Source organism: Gobio gobio (assembly GCF_949357685.1).
Source record: "Gobio gobio genome assembly, chromosome: 11".
NCBI lineage: Eukaryota > Metazoa > Chordata > Actinopteri > Cypriniformes > Gobionidae > Gobio > Gobio gobio.
Window position 1 is genome coordinate 44,149,157 of NC_137104.1, and position 22,682 is coordinate 44,171,838.

Consider the following 22,682-nt stretch of genomic DNA (forward strand, 5'->3'; position numbering starts at 1 on the left):
CCAAAAAATGAAAATTATCACATATTTTACTCACCCTCAAGCCACCCGAGGTGTATATGACATTCTTCTTTCAGACAAATACAATCGGAGTTATATTAAAAAATGTCCTGGCTAATCCAAGCATTATAATGGCAGTCCAAAATTTTAATAAAAGTGCATTCCATCCATTATAAAAGTACTCCACACGGCTCTGGGGGTTAATAAAGGCCTTCTGAAGCGAATTGATGGGTTTGTGTAAGAAAATTATCCATATTTAACACGTTATAAAGTAAAATATAGCTTCCGGCTGACCGCCTTCTGTATACAACTTGCAAAGAAAGTGTAATGCCTCAGAGTTCAATGCAGTTCAAAACGTTTACGCTACGTCTGATGTCATCATCACGCCAGTTACGCTTTTTCCGTAAGTTATACAGAAGGTGGTCTGTCAGAAGCTTGACATTTTACTTTATAACGTGTTAAATATGGATATTTTTCTTACAAAACTCCATCAATTCGCTTCAGATGGCCTTTATTAACCCCCTGGAGCTGTATGGATTACTTTTATAATGGATGGATACACTTTTTTGGACTTTTTTTCAAATTTTGGGCTGCCATTTACTGCCATTATAAAGCTTGGAAGAGCCTGGACATGTTTTAATATAACTCTGATTTTATTCTTCTGGAAGAAGAATGTCATTGAGGGGGAGTAAATCATGAGGTAATTAAATTTGTGGGTGAACTATCCCTTTAATGATGTTAAGGTCAGTTCCATATTACCAATTACTATTCCTAATGTAGGCTGCTGTTTCTTTCCTTGCTACGCCCATGCGCAAGCATGAAATGTCTAATTTTGACACTAGGCGTCAGTAGAAGCTAGAAGTACATGATCCTCATCTCTACATTTGACACATCTTATTATTTATTTTATTTTTTACTTTGTTTGTTTTTTTAACTGCAATGTTAACAGCCAAAATGTATTGGATAAGTTAGGCTATTTGTACCAACAATTTATTTACATTAATTAATTGTTTTATTCATTATTAAGTATTTTATGCGAATAAGCACGCTTTGTTTTTATATATTAAGAAATACAAATGTCAATGAAAAATGAAGAGGGTAATGTTGCAGACAGTACAGTAAGTTTCTTCCATCCGGAGGTATGACATCAGAAGAGAGTCAGTACAGGTAGAGAGCAGGGCGGGTTTTCAGATAAACTGGTTGGGTGTGTCCGCGTGAATTTTCTCAAGTTCTTTCTTACAGAGAAGTCACACCGTCTCACATTCTTGTCTGTCGCTGCAGGGATTCACATCTTTACATAATGGATTTCTATAATTTAAGGGTTCCTTTGCTCATTTTGGCCGCTCTCGGTAAGTACTTAAAATAGGTAACCGTGTAACGTTTCAAATTTAAACTTTAAAAAAAAAAAGTGGATCTAAATCTCATTTTAAGTCTTGCTAAAAACAGTACCTACCCCGGGACGTAATGTGTAGGTTTACCCTTTAGGTTACCTGTGTCCTGACTTAAAAAACAAAATCGTTCTCTTATAGGAGGATTCTGTTCCCAGGCCACCCCGCTTCTGAGCGACAAAACTAATGGCGTTGTAGGTGAGTGAGTGAGTGAGTGGGTGTGTGTGTGTGGGGATCTACAAATATATATTATATATACGCCTGATCTATAATTAATGTCTATGTTTTCGAATTTAAAATCATTTTGGTCTTAAAGTGATGGTGTAACTGTCTGGAGAGCTTAAACGTTAGAAGTTTTCCACCTTTTTAAATATTTCTTTTAAAAAAAGGGACATGTTGTTATTATTACTATTTAAAGTCTGCCAAATCAAAGTCAGTGTGGCATAACCAAGCCATTTTGTTGTCATGTGACAAGTAGTAAAGCTGTTGTGTATTTACAGGTATTCAAAGTGCAAGCATAGTTTTTGAGTAACGTTACTTTAGATGTTTGCACCACCATCTATTCATTAAATCAAATGTCTTTAAATCGAAATATTTGTTATGTTGGTATGAAACAATTAATTAAATGCTAAGATACATTTCTCAAAACAGAAGTTTTCAACTAAATTTCTTCTCATCTCATTGAACCAGGAAAAAATGTAACCTTCAAAACATCAATCACCTCGACAGAGGATTATTTAACTGTAGCATGGAAATTCAACAACGGCCAAAGCATAGTAACAGTAATCACATACATATCATCAAAGGACACCAAGAAAATCGATCCGTCATATGCCAGCAGAATCAGCTTTAATACGTCGACATGTGAGCTTCAGCTCGGACCGCTGATGAAGGAGGATGCAGGGGAATATACTCTCAATATAGTCACTAATGTGGGAGACTCACTGACAGGAGTGGTTGATCTTGAGGTTCTTGGTAAGTATTGCATATCAACTGCACTCTTTTCAGGTATTTAAAGAAACATTAGAGAAACTGGGTTAGTGAAGACTAGTGGTTGAAGGTCTTACTAGAGGGATGAAGGGTTGTGGTTAAGTCCTGCATAAGTTTGTTAAAAGCATTACTGAATACTTACAATAAACTTTAGCAATCTCACAAACAAACAGTGATTAATAGGGTGGATAATATGGAGTTTGCATTGGGCTTTATAGAACGATGAATGATATGATTGCAACAACCCTAGTGGATAGGGATGATGAGTCACTTGGTTTAATCTTATGATTGCAAAATGACTAACTATAATGACATTCATCCAGTGACTGGAAATCAAGCTCGTACAGAGATCTTTGGTCTGTCTTGGAGATCTAGATGTAAAATATATGTTGTCAAAACTCAGGGTTGGTTATCTAAAGGCTGTTGGTTGGATCTCCCAAGAAGCAAGTCATGACCTGTCACTATTATGCCTTGAGCAAGCCACTTAACCCCAGGTTTCTCTAAGGTTTTATTACTTGGGGAAACTCTAAGCAAAAGCAAAATATGTTTCTGAATGAACACAATGCATGGTTCTCTTCTCTTCTATCCAGAGCCAGTAACTGACGTCAAGATTTCGTCCAATATCCCTGAAGCTACTGAGTTCGACAGCACCGTAGTTCTGACCTGCTCTGCCAAAGGCTCCTTTACTTACAAGTGGTTGAATGGTTCAGTCACTTTGGTGGGGGATGACACGCATATCAAGCTGAACACAGCCGGCAATGAGCTAACTATTACCGAAGTTCGCCGTACAGATCTAAGAGGACCCATCTTCTGCATAGCACAGAATGCACTGGAGTCAGGGAAGAGCGCTCCCTTCAATCTCACTGTGAGCTGTACGTACCTGATCACACCCACACATTGTACCGTCTGACACATAAATACACAAGCACTGTTTGCCTTAAAGGAACAGTTCACCCAAAATGTTCATTTGCTCACCCTCATGTTGTTCCAAACCCATATGATGCCTTTTTAAAACCCATTTACGCAGTACTTTCCATGCAGGCTCAGCTATGACTCCGCTATTGTATAAATTCAGAAGTTTCTTAATGCGTTTTTTATGTTATTGTTCAACAGGGAAAAAAAAACTGTTTAATTAATTGAATATAAATTAATTTAAATAATGACACTTTAAATTTTTGGCTGAACTGTTCTATTAAAACAGTATGATGGAATTGTGTTTTCACACATAAATTCACACATTTCTGCTCATACAGATAGCAAAATGACCAATTAACAGCTTTACTGAACCTGCTGAAGATGCGTTAAGATGGTCTTTCGTTTTTACCGCCTGCAGTATTTGTCTCTGCAGATGGTGTGCACTAGAAAGCACACATCATGACAGCAGAGATCTGAAGATACTTTCTAGTTCAAACAGGTTCTGGTGCAGGTGCAGGAAAAAATGCAGTTTGAGATTAGATAAAATACGGTTGTTAATGAATAAGCCTGTGAACAGCGCAAACACTCAAAATAGTGTTTGTGTGTGCATGTGTGCTTTTGCATTCCAAACAGATCAAACCTTTTTTAAAGCATTTGCAAGTGCATGGTTTGGTCATAAAGCAAATGCACTCAGGGCTTGACATTAACACTGGATTTCAGCAAAGACGTACAACGCAGGCATTCCTACTAGCCACTTTGGCAAGTTGGATTTTATATATAATATATATGTGTTTCAATTCTAGTCTTAAAAAAAGGCATCTGAAATAATAATAAAGTGTATTGTAATGTCGTCAAAAATATATGAAATGCTTCCAATACTCAGTTTCCGCAGAATTGACATACAGTACCAGCTGCGTTTTCCCGCTCCCTCATCTCTCTAACAGCAAGTTTTGTATTGATATTTTGTATTTTTAGGGGATTTTAAGGTACTAAATTATATATATGCTGTAGTTATAATCCATTTATTCACTTTTTGAGCATAGACCTGAAAAAGAAAACTTAAACTGTCGTAACTCTTGAATGCTTTAGAGCACAGACTTAAATTTGATCTCTTTTCAAAGAAGACACTTGGCAGAATATTGCTGAAAAAAGTGAAAAAAGTTTTAAAAAGTGAACTTTAAAAAATTACAGAATTTGATATTATGAAAAATGCACAAAAATACTATTTTCGATTTTTACATGAAATATGTGATGTTTTATAAACAAATTTCGGGAGAAGCACGTTCAGATAATTAAACCTAATTAAACACATGTGGAGCACATCAAGCCAATCGATTTAATCAACAATAAGAGGTGTATATATACAGCATATTTACCTTCTTTCGTTGACCGTTTTTACTTTAGCATCCCTCCACCACCCCATCTCCTCACTTTGATTTTAATAAACTCTTATTAGACGTCAACACAATCCATAGTAAAATACAGTCTAGTTCTAGACTATCTTTATCACGGGGGGATACTCTGGGTTCGGGCCAAAATTCTGAGCCCGGAGCCCTCCCCCGGACAGCACGCCAAATACGCATAATCTTTACTCTATTTAATTTGATGTAGTGTGAACTCATGAAATATTTTCAAAACACGTTTTACTCTAAAACTGCAACAACAATAAATTTGAGCTATGATTTTGTTTGGGAGCAATACCAAAAGTTTCCACTAGATGAAATTCATCTACAAATAATTTCCAATGCAGTCATTTTTCACCACGAGGAGTACTAGTGTGACTATTTTGTTCAGGACCGTTTAACCTTTACGAATCATGTCCATGATTTTTTTTCTGTGTTCGCACAGAAAGTGCCAAAACATTTACCAAGTTTCAAACCATTCCGATGAAGTATAAAAAAAATAAACGTAAAAATGTTCTGTCAAAAGTTACCAAAGAACACCAGAGGATAGTCAAATGCATACATAATGCTGGTTTTGGCGAGTATCATACTGTAAAAAAATATGGACGTAGTGTCCGTGATGTTACCTGTAGGTTTAGCCTAAGGTGGGCGGAGCCGGCCGTCACCATCTTGGCAGCGCGGCTCTGTGCGTCACTCCCAAGGGGGTAATCCTACACCTGGAAAGCGTACCTTCCATAGGGGCAGCCATTGCTAACCAAGCCATCACCTGCTGTTAGCATCCCATTGACTCCCCTTCATTTTGGCGTCACTTTGACAGTGAATAACTTTACATCTGAGGCGTTTAACTCCATTTGTCCATTGTTTATTTCTAAAGAAACACGACAATGTATAAAAGGCTCCATTACCTTGTATCTTACACTATCGCGTCATAACCACGCGACAACCGGCGCATAGTAGAGAAATGTCACGTATAGACAGGAGGAGAAGCTCGCAGGCAATCTTTTACTGTCTATGAGGTAATCGGGGGGACGTGGAGGCATAAAATCCGATAAAGTCAAGGGAGAGGCATTGGTAGAAGCCCATAGAGAGCCAAAAGCAACGGGACAAAATATTTCAACAACGTGATTCAGATTTCACTTTGGACAACTACTAGAAGACTTGCCACTGTCAGACAGGTTGCTCACGTCACATCTACGTCGTCAAGCTCAGTCTGAGGCTGCGCGGTACGTTCAGCCATCAGGAAGTGAGTCCTTCTACATGACTTCATTTTTTTCTCCGTGAAGTCTATGGGGTCGCTGTGTCCATTTCTTTTACAGTCTATGGTCAGTCCCGGATAGCTGAAAATGGGCAAAGAGGCGGGACTAGGCGGTCGACCATAGTGGCAATAGACCTGTCACTCAAGTTTGCCACTTGAGGCCCTTAATTATGCAGAACTTTAAGGCTTAATATAATTAAAATGGATGAGTTATAAAATTCTTCCCCCTCACAGTTGTCATGAATGGCAAAATTAGCCGTAAATATATATTTTTTCTGCTGTAAAGTTGGGCATTTTAACTTCGGGGACTATGTGATTGACTCCCTTTGGGAGCCTGTGTCTGGCGGCCAGTCTGTGTTGGCTTCAAAAGAGATTTGCCACTTGGCGAGTATTCACGTAAACGCAGTTTTAAATGACCGTAAACATTTAAGAAAGAAAAGTGTAACAGTATAATGAATCTGTGCGGCAGATCTTAAAGTGACAGCAGCCTAATATACCTGCTACCAAATTATGAGATAATATAAAAAAATCTATAGGGCAGGTTTTTTCTCCATTGTATCGATGTCAAAATTGTGGCCAGTGAAAATGCGTAAAATGCGAGTGGCTAGTTACTAGTAACACAGTCTCCGGAGTCACCAGGTTCACACATACTCCCTTTGCAGCGCCTTTGCGGTGCATATTTTTTGCTGTGCCCATGTTAACATCTTTTTAAAAACATTTTTGAGTTGTAATAGAATGCATTGGCCTAAAGTTGGACTATATCCACATCCTTTTGCTCAAAATGTATCCTCCTCATTTATAGATAACATTTGCAGCATCTTAATAAAATGGAGGATGTCAAATGCTGTTGCACAACTAACATGGTGAAAACTCAATTCCTGGTTATTTCATGTTGAGCCTTTTATGTCAAAAACTACAATAGCATTTCCTTTAAAAAAAAAAAAAAGAATGGGAGGTTTTAAGACTTTAATCTTAAATTGGTCAAGAATCCTGAAAACATAGCTGCCCTGCAAGCACTTTAATAAACCTTTACTTGGCCTTCTTTTCATCATCTCCTTTTGTCCTTGTGTGTCTAGATGGCCCTGAGAAAATCGCCATGACGCAGACTCCAACTGATTCATTCCTTAAGAAAGGCTCTAACTTAACACTCACATGCTCAGCCGATTCTGACCCTCCCGCTCAGCTCCGGTGGATGTTTAACGGTGTAGAACTGCTTCAGAAGGCCAACATCACCATAACCAATTTAGAGGAAAAACACAGCGGCAACTATAGCTGTGTGGCCTACAATGCGAAGACCAACCGCAACGTTCCCTCACCGGTTGCTTTGCTGACTGTTTTGGGTAAGTCAAAAGCCTAAAGTCGTGTACCGATGCTTTGAATACAAACGGAAGTTCCATTGTTTCTCTAGTGCTACTATTACAGTAGTTTTAATATATTCAAAGACATTCCGTACACTCCCATTGAAAAGTTGGAGACAGTACGTTTTTATTTATTCAGCAAGGATGCCTTAAATTGATCAAAAGAGACTGTAAAGACATTTATAATGTTACAAGGCTATTAACTCAGGAATTCTTGTGAAAATGCTTAAAAGTTAAGACATCCGTTAAAATCTTTTGATAAGCAGTGGAGCAGCACAGAGATAGACATGCTTTGCCATGGTGTTTTCATTGCCAAGAAGAGCGATAAGGACTCAAAAAAAAATTGTAGCTCTCTGGGAAGAGGAACAAATAGCTTTGCCTAGAAGGACAATGGAAGCAAAACTGAAATCTTGATTTCTGTGTTAAATGTTGAATGATTAGTTTACCCAGAAATGACAATTCTGACAAGTCATCATTTACTTGCCCTCATGTTATCCCAAACTCGTATAACTATATTTCTTCCATGGAACACAAAAAAGGTGAATTGCTGCTGGTTGCACTTTCCAAAGCGGTTACAATGAGTGGGAACCGAGGCTTTCAAACTTACGGAAGGGCACAAAAGACAATGTTTCCCACAGATTATAAACCAATTGGGGGGGGGGGGGGGGTATTTGGGGTTGGTGATTGGCACAATTTCGATCGATTTTGATTCAGTATCAATTCATATGTATATAGCCTACTGTACATATAAGGACATTTGTTTTAAACTTTTCTTGGGTTAAATTATATTTGCTTGCATTCATAAATATTCACTTATATAAGTATCATTAAAAATATTAGGATGCAAGTTATTAACGTTTTAAAATTTCACATTTAAACTAAAGAAATCTAGTGTTTGATCATGTCTAAATATGTATTCAAATGCAAAACCTAAAAATAAGTAAGCAGTTATGATCTGCAATACTTTTTGGAGCAACCAGATACATGTTTATAAAAGAGCCAAACAGGCACCTATAGTGGGTAAACCATGGCATTACAAATTAAATGTATTATTGTCCAGCCACAAAATTACTCTAATTTGCCTCTTTGCATTGGAATTATCTATTTTAACCTTAATTACTATACTAATTGTAATATAAATAAGAATTTTTTTAGAAGAAAAATATTTTAATTCATTAAATGGGCATTAATGGACCATAATTATTGCACACATAGTAGGCCTATTTAGTACCAAAAGATCTCCTCAAAATATTCAAGAAATATTATTAAAATATAGAACATTTATTTAATTGAAAAATAGTTAAGGTGTATGGTCACATTTGACCACCAATGAGTATGAGAGTGACCAATTAGTAAGGAATACCTGAGGGCTAAATACAAGAAAAATATTAACATTAATGTTAACAATGTTGCATCTCCATCACTCTCCATAATAAAGTGATACTGTAAATGGTTGACGTAATAATCAATGCACACTAAAAATTGCTGCAAACACCTGTATAGTGAAACTGTCTGTCCATTCACAGCGTGGGTTTGTTTGGAACTATTGAGAGCTCCGTGAACCACGTGACCGCGCGCGCCGCCAGGAGAGGAGAGCATGTTGCAACTCTGTTTTTCAACGCCTCTAGCTTTAACTGTTATGCCACATTAGCGCCAAAACGTTATTTATTGTTTGAATTTCGTATTTAAACTTTTTTTTAAAAAGCTTAGACTTTGTTTCATATCAAAAGCAGGTTTGGCCATTTGAGAGCGAGAGACGTGCGTGAGTGACAGAGAGACGGAGGGAGAGCAGGGAAAGGAAATGCAGCTGAACGAATGCGCGTTTTAAATAGCATTAAAAAAAACACGCAATATGTGGCGGCCGGTGTTGATTCTGTGGTGCACCGCCACAAATTAGTCTATGTGTGGGAAACACTGAAAGTATCATAAATGTAGTCCATAAGACTATATTCCAAGTCTTCTGAAAAGTGAGGAACAGATATAAATTTAAGCTGTTATCTCCCCTAGCTCTCCTTAGTGTGTTCAATAGACATTTTCAATGAATCAATTGATCTGGTGCACAAAACTAGTTTGAATGTTTTTTTCGCTAAATCAGTGAATGATGTTTCAATTTCAGTCTTCAATCATATGGCTTCAGAAGACTTTCATAATTCCCACTTCAGAAGTCGTGATTATGAGCTTGTTGCTTTCAAGTGCTTTGTTGAAAAAGCAACAAGTGCTTTGTTGTTGGAATGAACAGGAATCATTGAGGACTTTAGGTTTATTCTTGCCTATTTATTGGAAAATTTTATTAAAACCAACATTATTTGTAGTGTCACATGCACTGAGAACCATAGGCCTATAAACATTTACAATGCTATCCAGATAGTCCGCTTTCTGCCGAATCTGTAATTTCGGTCAAATGCAGGGTATTTTCGTTGTGTATAAAACATACAATACGCTTCAAATGATTGCTAATATGCACCACATGAATGACAAGACAAGACGATCTATCTGTTTTGGGGAAAACACTAATAAATCAAACTACTGTCACAGCAGTAGTTCTCCCCGCCACCATTTTTAAAGTTTATGGCACGCCCATCTCGGGAATTTGGGTATCAAAATTATTTCCGAACTTCCCAGTGGTAAACAACACGACATCAGAGGGCGTTCATGTGCAATTTCTGCTTTGGAAACTTGTATTTACGATAATTCCGGTAGCATGTGAAGGCAGCGTTTATGCACGGGTCATATAAACTAGTTTTATAATTTGATGTAATTTGAAGCTGCATTTTCATCATTTATAAAGCTTGAGTCCCCATTAATTGTAATTGCATGATAAGTTGCCTCTACCTCTTGTATTGTACACTGAAAAAGGTGTGTAAGGTGCATTAAAGGTGTCCCTTTTCATTTCACATAGCAACTGCTGTTTGTCTTTATTCAAAATGGCTTCCTGACTTACAAGTGCTTTTAAAAGATGAAACTGTTCATCTGCTTTACTCTTGAGGTCTGTCTCGGCCCACGTTAGTGGGTAGAAGTTTCAGGCATGTTCTGCTTTCTTTGACTGAGGGCAGATTTATTTTGCGCGGCTTACATATCTTCCCCCGAGGTGTTTCTGTGTGTGTGAAACCAGCAAGCTAAAGAAAGCAGAATACAAACTGTCTGATGTCACATACGTTTTGGGCTGGTACCGCTTGGCTTAGGTTTCAGTCGCAGAATACCGACTTCAGCTTGGAGTGATCTGGCAGTGCGGGATTCATCTTAAAGGTGTAACTGTAAAGCATTTTTGTGTCATTGATTTTGTATAAAATTTTAATTCTAAACCGTTCATGCAAAAAAGCTCAAACAGCTTTTATTAGATCTAAAACCAAGAATTCTCTCGGGTTACAAATACATTTCTCAAAGTTTACTCGAGAATTGAATTGAAAGAGTTTATTTGCAGCTGTTACATGCGTCTTACCTGAAACTAAAAACACAGGCAGTGAGGAGGAAAACAAAGTGTGCTGAATGATAGTTGCAGGTATTTGGTGAATGCAATGAGTCTGATTCAGACGGGTGCATTCCACAGTAATGATGCCTGTACAAACAAGAGAATAATAGCACGAGAAGAAGAGAGGTCAAAAAGTGCTGTGGTGAATGAAGTTGCTGTGAGAGATTATCTTAAGTGGTTAGATCGACTTGTGAATATTGACATAATATATGGTCAACTTTACTGCTTTTTCTAGCCAAGAATCGCCCACTTAGACAGAAAACTACTGTCTGAATGAAATTTAAAAAGACCATCACAGTTTGATTTACACTACCATTAAAAAGTTCATTCGGGTCCACTTAAGTCAAAAACCCCATAGACAACTTTTAGTCAACTTTTTATTGGCATATTTTGCAAAAAATTTACATTTGGCGATATGGCTCTGTTCTAAATTCCCCATCCTTTTCATGAGCTGCATTAAAAGCCAAGACGGGGAACAGCAGCAGATTCTGGGGACAACCTCCCATTTTTTTAAACTGGGAGAGCAGCGAAATCCCCCATTTAGAACAGAGTATGCATCATTGACAACAGAATGACATTGATTAAGTTAAACACAGTTTAAGGAGGAGCTGGGGAGGAGGTGGGTTGCAAAGCAGCGTGCAGCAGAAGCAGCCAAGCAGGCAGATTGAACTGAAGCTACGCTTAAATAAGGCGCCCTGTTTGAGAGTTGCCAATTGAGTGCATAGGAATCGGATCAGCTGATATGGGCAGGGTTGGAATTTCCAATCAGCTGATAGCAGAGCTTGACTATGCAGAGTGCTTGATTTTTGGGTCAAAATGTTTTTGATGTGTTTTTTTTTTTTTTTCAAGAAATTTACACTTTTATTCATGACGGGTGCGTTAAATAAAAGATTACAAAATATTTCAAATAAATTGTGTTCTTTGGAACTTTGTTCCTGAAAAACTTCTTTTAAAAACAAAATTAAATTAAAAATCTTACCAAACCCAAACTTTTTAAACTTTATTCTCACCTTATAATTGACAGTAAGGGTCCATACTCTGAAAGCATCGCTTCTTATTTTTTGTCTTCTCTTTTGCTGTGTTCTTGTAGAGGCCTTATCTGGAACAAATATCTCCAGCTCCACATCACTTCTCATCGCTGGCAACAGCACAGTCAACCTCACTTGCTCTCCAGCCGCCGGTATAGCTGAAAGCGTGGATTGGCTGAAGGACAGCAAACCTCTGATTGCTGGTGAACGCGTCTTTCTTTCAGCCAACAAAAAATCTCTGACAATTGTTCGAGTTGTTAAAGAAGACGCGGGCGATTACAAGTGCCTACTGAAGAACAAAGTGAACCAAGACGAAGCCAGCTACAAGATGGTGATCAACTGTAAGTGTCCAAGAGAGGATAGTTTCATTGAAATACTGTCTATGTGGTCAGTAAATATATTATTACATTGTATTGAGTGCAGGAATTAACATACACTCTTTAAAATAAAGGTTCTTTATTGGTATCGATGGGTCCATGAAGAACCTTTAGCATTCATGGAACCTGTTCAATGCACAAAATCGTTCTTTTAAGAATTGTTCACTCAAAGGTTATTTGGGGAATCACAAATGGTTCTTCTGTGTCATCGCTGTGAAAAACCTTTTGGAAGCTTTATTTTTAACCCAACAGTGCATGAACCAAAAAACCTACACAAATGCATAAAGTGGGTCAAAGGACCCGTATTGGAATGAATGGTTTTCATTTTAAAAATGCAGTTGTACTGTTTGTTAACAATTCCTAAACTAATTTAAATCTACTGTATATTCAAATCTGAACCTTCACTCTCCACATTTCTCACAGACCATGTGAAAATGAACCTTTCAGACAGAGACTGAATGTTTCACATAATATTTGCACCTTTATACGCATAACCTTTGGGCAGAGTTTGCACCTCTTCCTTTGATTGGGCCTTCAGCTGTCTTACTGCATCTGAAATCGCATGAATAGTCTGAATAGGTTCTACATTGAACGAAGATCTTCATGACTGTTACAAAAATACGTGTTGATTCAATATTCCATAGGAAATGAAAACTGGTCAATTTGACCCCCTTTATGCATTCTAGGGTTAAGAGAAAGGCTATTAGGTAATAATTGTTAATCTACACCAGTTCTTTAGTCACCAGACTAAAATGCATCTTTGAGCTGTTTTAACTGAAAGCAACTTAAAATCTGTCAGTGCCATTGTTTTGTCTCAAGCGCACCAGTAATGTTTTTTTCTAAGGCATGTTTATAAAAGTTACTTAAATGTCCTAATTGAACTAATGCCTAATCCTGGCTTAATCTAAGGCTTGCCTATGGAACCGGGGCGTAATTTATTTTAATACTATATTCAATAATATTTTTTTATATTCTTTTTCTGTTAATTCATCTCAATGATAAAAACAATCCACCTGTTATATCCATTGTTGAAAATGAAGCATGTTCAATATTTCACTTGTCGTGTCTGCTTAGGACACGGTTATTTGTGTATCACTTCTCTGTTGTTGTCTTGTCTAAACATTCGCCTTTCTTGTTTGCAAATGGTGGCGGTTTCCTTTCTTCTTTTATTGTTACAGACAGTTTGTTTGCTTTTAATCTAATGTAAATGTGACCTCCCTAACTGAGCCAATCTCTCTGATATCTCTCAGACGGTCCAGAGAACGTGAAGATTAATGCAAAGAAAGCGGTGAAGTTTGAAGAGAGTACAGAGATTTTATGCGCTGCTGAGTCTGTCCCCCCCAGTACGTACACATGGAAACTCAACGACACAGTGATGAACTACAGTCAGGCTCGCTATGTTATTGAAAAGGCCAAAGCCACAGACAGTGGCACTTACACCTGCAAGGCAATCAACCCAATCACGGGAATGGCGATGAACACGACACACAAACTCGCAGTGACAGGTAAACGTGACTCAGCATTTTTCATTCAAGATTTTATTACTGTTTTCAGCTCACAAATAGGCCACTATGCCAATTAATGCTAATTTTGAGTTGTGATTCAAATGCAATACTGACAATTTATATACTCATACATTGGCAAGACTGATCCATTAAATAATATTTAAGTAAATAATATTTTTATATTTATATATAAGTTAATATTCACATTATATTATAGTATAACTATTTAATTATATTATATCTTTTTATATATAATATGATGTATATTATATCATATTATATTAGTCGTATTTATCCAATCTTGTGCAATTTTGACTTTACTTGTATACTGTAGGCCACTAAGTGTCCCTGCCACTTTTATGTGTTACTTAATATCTAGAACCATCTGGAATATCTAGACAGATATACCAGCCAGGCGTATTATTCGGCTAGTATAATGTGCTGGATTAACAGAATTTTTAACACAATTATATTAATCTATGATTATTTCAGTGCCACAATCAATGAACCGTTTTATTCGTAGTGAATATCAAGTAAAATTTCAAATTCAAATTTAATTTCAATAATTTTGCATTCAATTCATTGTATTCTCTCTCTCTCTCTCTCTCTCTCTCTCTCTCTCTCTCTCTCTCTCTCTCTTAAATATATGCATGCATATATACATGTGTTTGTATGTGTGTATATATATATATATATATATATATATATATAATGTGTGTGTGTGTGTGTGTGTGTGTGTGTGTGTGTGTGTGTGTGTGTGTGTGTGTGCATTATGTATAGCAATACCGTTTTCACTTGTTCATTTCATGATGTAGTGTATGTATGTTTTTGTCTATAATAAGCTAACCACGCCATCATGTTTTGCAGAGATTGGTGCGGTAGACGAGGGCCTATCTGGAGGAGCCATTGCTGGAATTGTAATTGCTGTGCTTGTGGCTGTGATCATCATCGCTTGTATTATAAAGCGCAAGAAAAAATCAGGCACAGAGTGAGTCCAAAATTCATTCCTCTCCCCTCTCGTCACATTCAGAAATATGGGTATCCAAAACATGCATAGATAATGTGTTTGTTAGCTGCAGAGGTTTAAAGCAATTGTTTTTGTCTTTTGTTTATATGGGTGTAATCTGGCCACCTTTTAAAGGAATGTGCTGGTTTCAATACAAGTTAAGCTTTCTTTACAGCATTTGTGGATTAAAGGCAAAGTTCAACCTTCAAGTTGCTCCAAACCTGTATGAATGTCTTAGGTATTTTGAAGAATATGGGCAACCAAACAGTTTCTGTTTCCCCATTGACTTCCATAGAATGGTAAAAAAAACAAAAAACTATGGAAGTCAATGGGGACCATCAACTGTTTGGTTACCCATATTCTTCAAAATATCTAAGGTTTGGAGCAATTTGAGGCTGAGTAATTGATTACAGAAGTAACATTTTTGGTTGAACTATCCCTTTAATATTGATAGTCCAAACATTTACCACTTGTGCTTTTTTTAAAGCAAAAGTCACATGTACAGTAGTAAGTTTACAGTGGAAGTAAACTGGACCAGTGTTTGGAGTTGGCATGTTGCTTAGCCAATGATGCAATAATCTAGCATGAACCCAAATAGCAAATAAAACAAATAATTTGAAATGATTTTGTATGGTAATCAACATTGTGCCACAAAGGCTGTCATTAGTCCTTTACTTCTCTTTCTTCACATTCAAAGCTTGATGATCTTTACTAAATGTCTGCTTCATCAGACGTGTAAACCTAATCATGAAACGACAGTTCTTAATTGCACAGTGCAAATAACTTCACCACTTAACATTTTGACCTCACAGGAAATGGAGGTGGCTTTAGTAACATGAGACATGCCTATGTCAATCAGTAGACCTTCAGACAACCCATGTGTTGTAAGACATGACTGTCAGAGAGGATATGATGCGCTCTGTCACTTGCTGATTCCTTTCCATTCACTGTTATTTGCTGAAGGGGCACTTTAAAACGAAATTAAGACTTTTTTTTCTGTTTATCCAAGAATCACTGGTTGATCGTTCTTTTGTAACTTCAATCTTTTATAGTGATGTTAATGTGGTGAGACAGCGCTAAAATTGTTCAGTCTTGTCCATGGTATGCAACTCAACTTAGTTTAGCACTTGTGCTTGATAATGTAATCACACAAGTTTATACACACCTAAGTTTTTTTTTAATAGTAATTCTCTTCTGCTTACCAAGGCTGCATTTATTAGATCAAAATACAGTAAATAGTTTTACATTTTAAAATATGTGTCACACAGCATTTTTAAATGGAAATGTTTTGTAACATTATCAATGTCTTCACAGTCACATTTGATCAATTTAATACTTACTGAATAAAAGTATACTTTTGAATGGTAGTGTATGTGCTGTTAAAGGAATAGTTCTCGTGAAAATACAACACTCTCATGTTGTTCCAAAACCTGTTCCAAACCCAAAGAGGAACAAAAAGTGTACTATGACATCATATTCAGGAATTTTGGAATAACATTGGGCTAAATAATGAAATAATTTTTATTTTTGGGTTAACTATTCCTTTATGGACCATTTCTAAGGACATCTTTATCTCTTCTCTTCTCTTCTCTTCTCTCTCTTTTCTCTTCTCTTCTCTTCTCTTCTCTTCTCTTCTCTTCTCTTCTCTTCTCTTCTCTTCTCTTCTCTTCTCTTCTCTTCTCTTCTCTTCTCTTCTCTTCTCTTCTCTTCTCTTCTCTTCTCTTCTCTTCTCTTCTCTTCTCTTCTCTTCTCTTCTTCTCTTCTCTTCTCTCTCTTTCTCTTCTCTTCCTCTTCTCTTCTCTTCTCTTCTCTTCTCTTCTCTTCTCTTCTCTTCTCTTCTCTTCTCTTCTCTTCTCTTCTCTTCATTTTACCACCAAATGCTCAAAGGGTCTGAGTCTCAATGTAGACAACAACATGGAATTCTACCTCATGAAGAGAGATAAAGAAACTGGAGGACCATGTTTTTTTCATTTAGTTTGGAAAAAGTTTGACATTTATTTAATCAGACAGATGATAGTGCACAGAAAAGCCTATCTTGTTTAGTCAAAAATCTGATAGCTAATCGAAGTATCAAAATTTTTTTTTTTCATATCTTCTATTTCATAGAAGGCTTCCTAAATGTTCCTACCTAAATGAATTTTGATAGCACATGTAGCAAATGGACAGGACAAGAAATACTGGAAATGCAAAACAAAGCTTTGAGGGATATCATATGCAAATGAAACTGATTAGTCTAACAGAGAGATGTTTATTTGATAAGAAGCTAGCAAACACTTGTCTACACACTCATAGAAACACACACACACATACATACATACATACATACATACACACACACGCACACGCACGCAGCATGCAAAACTTCCCAGGTATAGGTGTGTCACATCAATGATCTCATTATCCTCCATACATTGCATTTGTTTCTGTCAAAGTCAAGAGTCTTTCTATAGAAACGGATCAGATCTTAAACTGAAAGTAACTCAAATTTTTCACTGTGACAAATGCATCTTGGGAGGTAGTGAAGGCATGATTCCCCTTCATTTGTTTTCTGATGTCTGTCATAGATAACCATAGTTCATTTCCTCTTTTAGACAACCTGGAAATGTTAATGTCTTTATTAGATATTTTCATTAATAGGTTATTTTGTGTGTCTTACATGTTTTTGACAATAGATACAGTTCAATTAGCCACATTTGTGAAGAACATCTCTTTAATTTTTTTCACCATGCATTTTTCTTTCACTCTCTGTCAATCTCTATAATGTTTTTTTTTCTATTTCAGGTTAAAAAATATATCATAAAATGACATAATTACCTACATTTAATCAGTATATAATTAATATTTTAATCCAAATCTCTCTTGTAGCTTTATGAAAGAATCAGAAGGAGAATTAAAAGGAGATAATTGGGAATATAGTTGGAATGTTAGTCATGTCCACACATGTCTGTCTCTGTCTCACTTCTTACCCTGAAAATGTCTGCTGCAGTTTCAGCCTTGCACAACTGTCTGACGTTTGCCTGCTTATTTTGCTCTGTTATCTGTCATGCATGTCAATGAAGTCTCACAAACGCTATGAGCGTTTGACCTATTTGTCATAGCATAAATTGTTCAGATATTTTTTTGGTCACTGGAACAGAAATGTATTGTTGCAGGAATATATATGGTTCCCTATGTAATTACATTACCAGAGAAGAGCATAATATGTGTAATTAGTTAGTAACTTACAGGTTTTTTGTCTTCAATGCTTGTGCAGCAACCTATGTAAGCCAATAGCATTGGCTGTGTTCCAAAAAATTGTGAGCCGCCTACCTAGACAGCACTACCTAGGCATCATGTGTGTGCTTCAGACTGTGATATATCTTTATGCCTCTTGGCGAGTAAAGTCACTAATGAGGTCATATTTAGTTAGGCAATGTCATTGTTCCCATGTTTACCTATGCTGACTACACCCCATTCTTTCCTCATCTTGTGATGTAATTATTTCCTTCTATCAATTATAAATTTTTTTCTTTTTGTTTTAGTATTCCATCTCCATATTAGAGCACGACCTGCAGTGAGGTGACCTGGTAAGTCTTCCTCTAGTGGTGCATAGCATCTTTTGTTTCGGAACAACAGGCTAACATTATTAATTTAGCTTTTTCTTATTGTTTTCCTTGCTAGCTCTATGCATTGACTTCAGGCTATTGACACTGGCTTTTCTGTAACCTGCATGATACGTCCAGGCTGACTTTCAAAAGGCTTCCTCATCACATATCAGTGTTGGTTTTGGCAGCATGCATTGATTAAGTGTCCGACTTTACTCTGTACACTTTCGCAAGATATGCTTGACTTTTTCTTGAAAAGAAAGGAGGGATATGCTTCAATCTGACTAACAAGGAGTGGCTGTTGCAAGAAAACTTGTTTTCTTGTCTGTTTGATGGGTGTGGGTAGCTTTCTGCAATGGGAGCCTGTTTTACTCTCAGCGACATGTCCCTTTAATGGCAAATGGTGAATGTTAAGCGTTGGAATGGGTGTAGCTTTGCCATCGGTGTGCTCTCAGTCTGTTAGCATTTTTTTCCACTCACAAATCCTTTATGTTGATATCATGTACATCTCTTCCCCAGAGCATATCTTCAAGACCAACCCTTCAGCCATTTATCAGTCTTTTTTATCTGCAAAAGCTCTCTATCAAGGCAACTGGAAAAACTGCCTTCACAACTGACATACACCTGCAGGTTTGGCCCTTTCAGGAGCTAAACTTGTTTAAATGTCCATTGTTTTTTTTTATATCCTTTTATCCTGTGCAAACGTACCCCAGTCCTAAGGACACGATAGAGGACGAGCGAGACCTGTTTACCTTTATCTTCATCTCTTCCTTCCCTTGGCTGAAGTGGACAGCTTCCTTTGTTCCTCAAGAAACATGATACAGCCTCCATCACCCTCTCAATCCTTCATCTGACCCTAAACCGACAGGTCGGTCGTCCGGGCTTGACGTCTCAGAGGTCATTTTGAAAGAGCTCTGTTTTGGGTAGCGAAATCCACCCTGAAATGCACTGAGGGGTGACGAGACCGTCACGTGTTTGAGATCTCAACGCACTCACAAGGCACTGAAACTTTGCAATTTTAAGACCTGTTCAGCATGCTCAGAAGTCCCAAGGCAATGAAGATATGTGGGGCCGACTTAACCCGAAGCCGAAGGCATTGTTGAGTTGTCGATGGGAAGTAATTCGTGGCAAAGCATGCTTTGGAGATCAGATGTATGCTTTAAGCTTCTTAACACCTTTAGCTACTTTTTTTAAACCCTCATCTCTTTCTGTGTCTCTTAGTGAGCCATACACATTGTATTTTAAAAGTAAGGCAAGCTCCAACATGCTTGAACTGAGAAGCGGGAAGAAAAAAATGCATTTCTGCGGACAACGACATACCACAGTTTTGCAGCGAAATTGCTACTCTGTCCCCCACAAAGATTCGTCCTGCTGTAATCAGGATTCCAATGGATTCATGTTCTAAAACAGGCCCATTTTAAAAATCACCTTGCGTTGACACACAGAAACGTCTGAAGTTTAAAACTGAAAAGTATTTGTGTGAATATGCTTAAGTTGCTTATTTTGTTCCAGTATGTGAGAATTTGTTTTTCTTCTTATCAACAGATATCTGATCATAATTCTTTTAATGTTTGTAAGCATGTTGCTCTTTGACCAAAGTAGTGATCCTTTTGATGTTGATCAGATCTCTCTAGATAGAGATGTATGTCCCATTCATTTTTTGAAATTTCGAGGTTTATCCCCTCAGTTTGTTTTAGGAGTTATGGCCACAGAAACCTCTGCTCCCATAAATATTCAGATATATTTTAAAATGTATTTCAAAATGTACAAAAAATTGCTAAATGAAATAAAATACAGTAAATATATTTTTGATAAGTTATAGTTAATTTTAGCTCTTATTTTGGGCCATTTTTTGTATATTTTCAGTCAAAATATAGGAAATATATTTTGTTGACCCTTGAAATACATTTTGTAATATTTTTGGGGGTATTTAAGTGGAATATATTTTCAGTTTGAAAAGTGTATTTAATGAAGCCGCATTAGTTTCAACATATATTTGAAGAAAAAACAAGCAAACATGCAAATGTTTAGCACCCACTTCAGCAAGGACGACTGGGTGAACAATGTCACGAGCTAAGCTGATACGTTTTTAAAATACAATATGTCCCCGCCCACACTTTTCACATAATTTTTCCAACTCTATATGTATGTAAGCGCCAGCCAAAACAATCTTAACGTATATGTATGTGCAAATCGACAACAAATATACACTAACACACATTTATTAAATACATTTGTACATTTTAGCATTAAAACACAAATATCATACAATGCTGAGCTTTATAACTCCTTGCAAACCTGTAGACAGTTTTATCTCCGGCAGCCTGCGTGTGCTTTTAGTGGTTTGGGCTGTTTGCATGGAGACACCCGTAATCATATGAGTCTGACCACAGATACACTGAGTTAACGGTTAGTTTGTACTGTGCCACAGTGTGGAGACAGACGTCCTTGACTCATCATTTGACAGGGTTTAGATGGAGACGTCTTATCCTTGCGTGCTTTGTAAAAGATTATATTAGGTGTTTTATCAAATGTGAAATGTTTTCATATAGGCTAGATAGAATTTGAAATTTAATTGGATAATGTCCATTAAAGGGATTCTCCTCGTTGTGCACAACATTTTTTGTTCAGTGCTTTAAAGTTATTTGAAGTTAACAATTTGGGCCCTGTTGTAATTTTTTTCTGTTTCTTTTGTGAGGCAAAGCACTGGATATTTGTGAGTAAAATACATCATATGCGCACGCAGTGGTGCGTTCCAATCAACATGTTCTCAGGTTTTGTTTACAAGGTGTTTATATTCCCATTGCGGTCATGTTTTTTATTTTTCAATGTTGCTTTTAATATAATTTATTTTCAAATGTTTCGCTTTTATGTAACTGTTATGTGTTTAAAAAAAGAATGTTTGAACTGCCCCATTTTTTTGTGTCATTCACTGAATAAGAAGAAACATGATTATTGTAAAACTTGTTGTAATTAAATTTGATCTGTTTTCTACACCCATTTTAGTAAGATTTCTTTGAGGCCTCCATAAATAAATGATATCTTAACGTGAAAGTGTTTTGTGTACATAAATGTGCACATTTTCTTGTGTTTATGTTTTTTATATATATATATATATACAGTCAAACCAAAAATGATTCAGACACCAGATATCATTTTTTACTAGTGTGTGCAGGACACTATAGTTAATTTATGCAAAAATAAAGTAAACTGTGACATATTATATCCAAAAACTCTTCATACAGTGGACTACCAGTAAAACTGATCAACTGATTTTCTTTAATTGCTAATGCGACCTTTTACACCACAGACTGAACAAAATGAAGCATTGCTTGGTCATCGGTTGACTTAAACTGGTATTATATAATTGTGTACTTAAATTGAACAGCTGATTGGTTGATTGTAATCCATTACATACCTTTCTATCAAAGTTATTATCAAGATGAAGTTTTGTCATATTTTCTAAACTATAGTGAATAAACTGTGATAATGAGAAAATGTTGCAAGTTTTTGTCTGAATACATTTTGCTTTGACTGTATATATATAAATTAACCGGTAATCGTGAATTGCCACATGCTAGTCATATGATTGGACAAAACTCTGTGTAGTGCATGTTGAGTCATCAATATTTTGCTTCCATGGGCTTTATAGTGTTTACAGTTTTTTTGTGTAGTTCTTTTTTTCCTATTGAAGACGGCGCTTCACTGCTTTATGGATGTTGATATCACTTTTCTCGGGCAGGTGTGAAGGAACTGTGTCGAATTGCACAGGTCTCCTTTCATATGTGACCAGTTGAGCTGGTTCATTGGCCTTAAGTCAACAGAAAGATCCTTAAAGCTAAGAGCTGCTTGGTGTACTTAATACCTTCTCTGTGGGAGACTGTGCACCCATTCAATAAATGTAAACGTCAAAAAAGGAAACAAATGTATGTTTAGTCACTGTCACAACGCCCGTACTGAATTTCGAGTGCCACGCCCGACATGCTGTGGAGGCTTTTGGTGTTCCTCCATCTCTCCCTGACTGATACATTGAACGTGTGGTGTACCCTAAAGTATGCATGACTGGTTTCTCACTGGCCATGAAGCGCAATTTGTCATCTCCTGAGAAATATAATCCAATGTGACAGGCCTGAATGGGTTTGTTTGTAGAGTATATTACTTGAATAGGCTCCTTTTTCTTTCTGACTAGTGAAAAGAATTACCATGGTAACATTAGTTTATGTCAAAATACCATAGATCTATTACAAGAAGAACTGCCGTTTGCCATAAAAATATCATCCTCAAAGAAAAATTAATTCATTGCCATTCCTTTGTATTTTTTTGTGAAAATTTGATTTTTTTTGTGATGGTATTTTGGTGTATTATACCATGGTTACCATGGTAAATTTTTGTCAAGGGTGTTGCCTG

General features: G+C 36.7%; 1 protein-coding gene across 1 annotated transcript; it reads left to right on the forward strand.

Moving 5' to 3' along the window:
- The first annotated feature begins 1,225 nt into the window (after nucleotides 1–1,225).
- Nucleotides 1,226–21,332, forward strand: LOC307133362 (cell adhesion molecule CEACAM5). The gene is made up of 10 exons (XM_079828422.1): nucleotides 1,226–1,346; nucleotides 1,527–1,583; nucleotides 2,076–2,360; nucleotides 2,966–3,247; nucleotides 7,025–7,288; nucleotides 11,866–12,144; nucleotides 13,431–13,685; nucleotides 14,553–14,673; nucleotides 18,213–18,257; nucleotides 18,795–21,332. The coding sequence occupies exons 1-9, from the start codon at nucleotides 1,298–1,300 to the stop codon at nucleotides 18,229–18,231; spliced, it is 1,611 nt and encodes a 536-aa protein (XP_079684548.1). The 5' UTR covers nucleotides 1,226–1,297; the 3' UTR covers nucleotides 18,232–18,257; nucleotides 18,795–21,332.
- The last annotated feature ends 1,350 nt before the right edge of the window (nucleotides 21,333–22,682 follow it).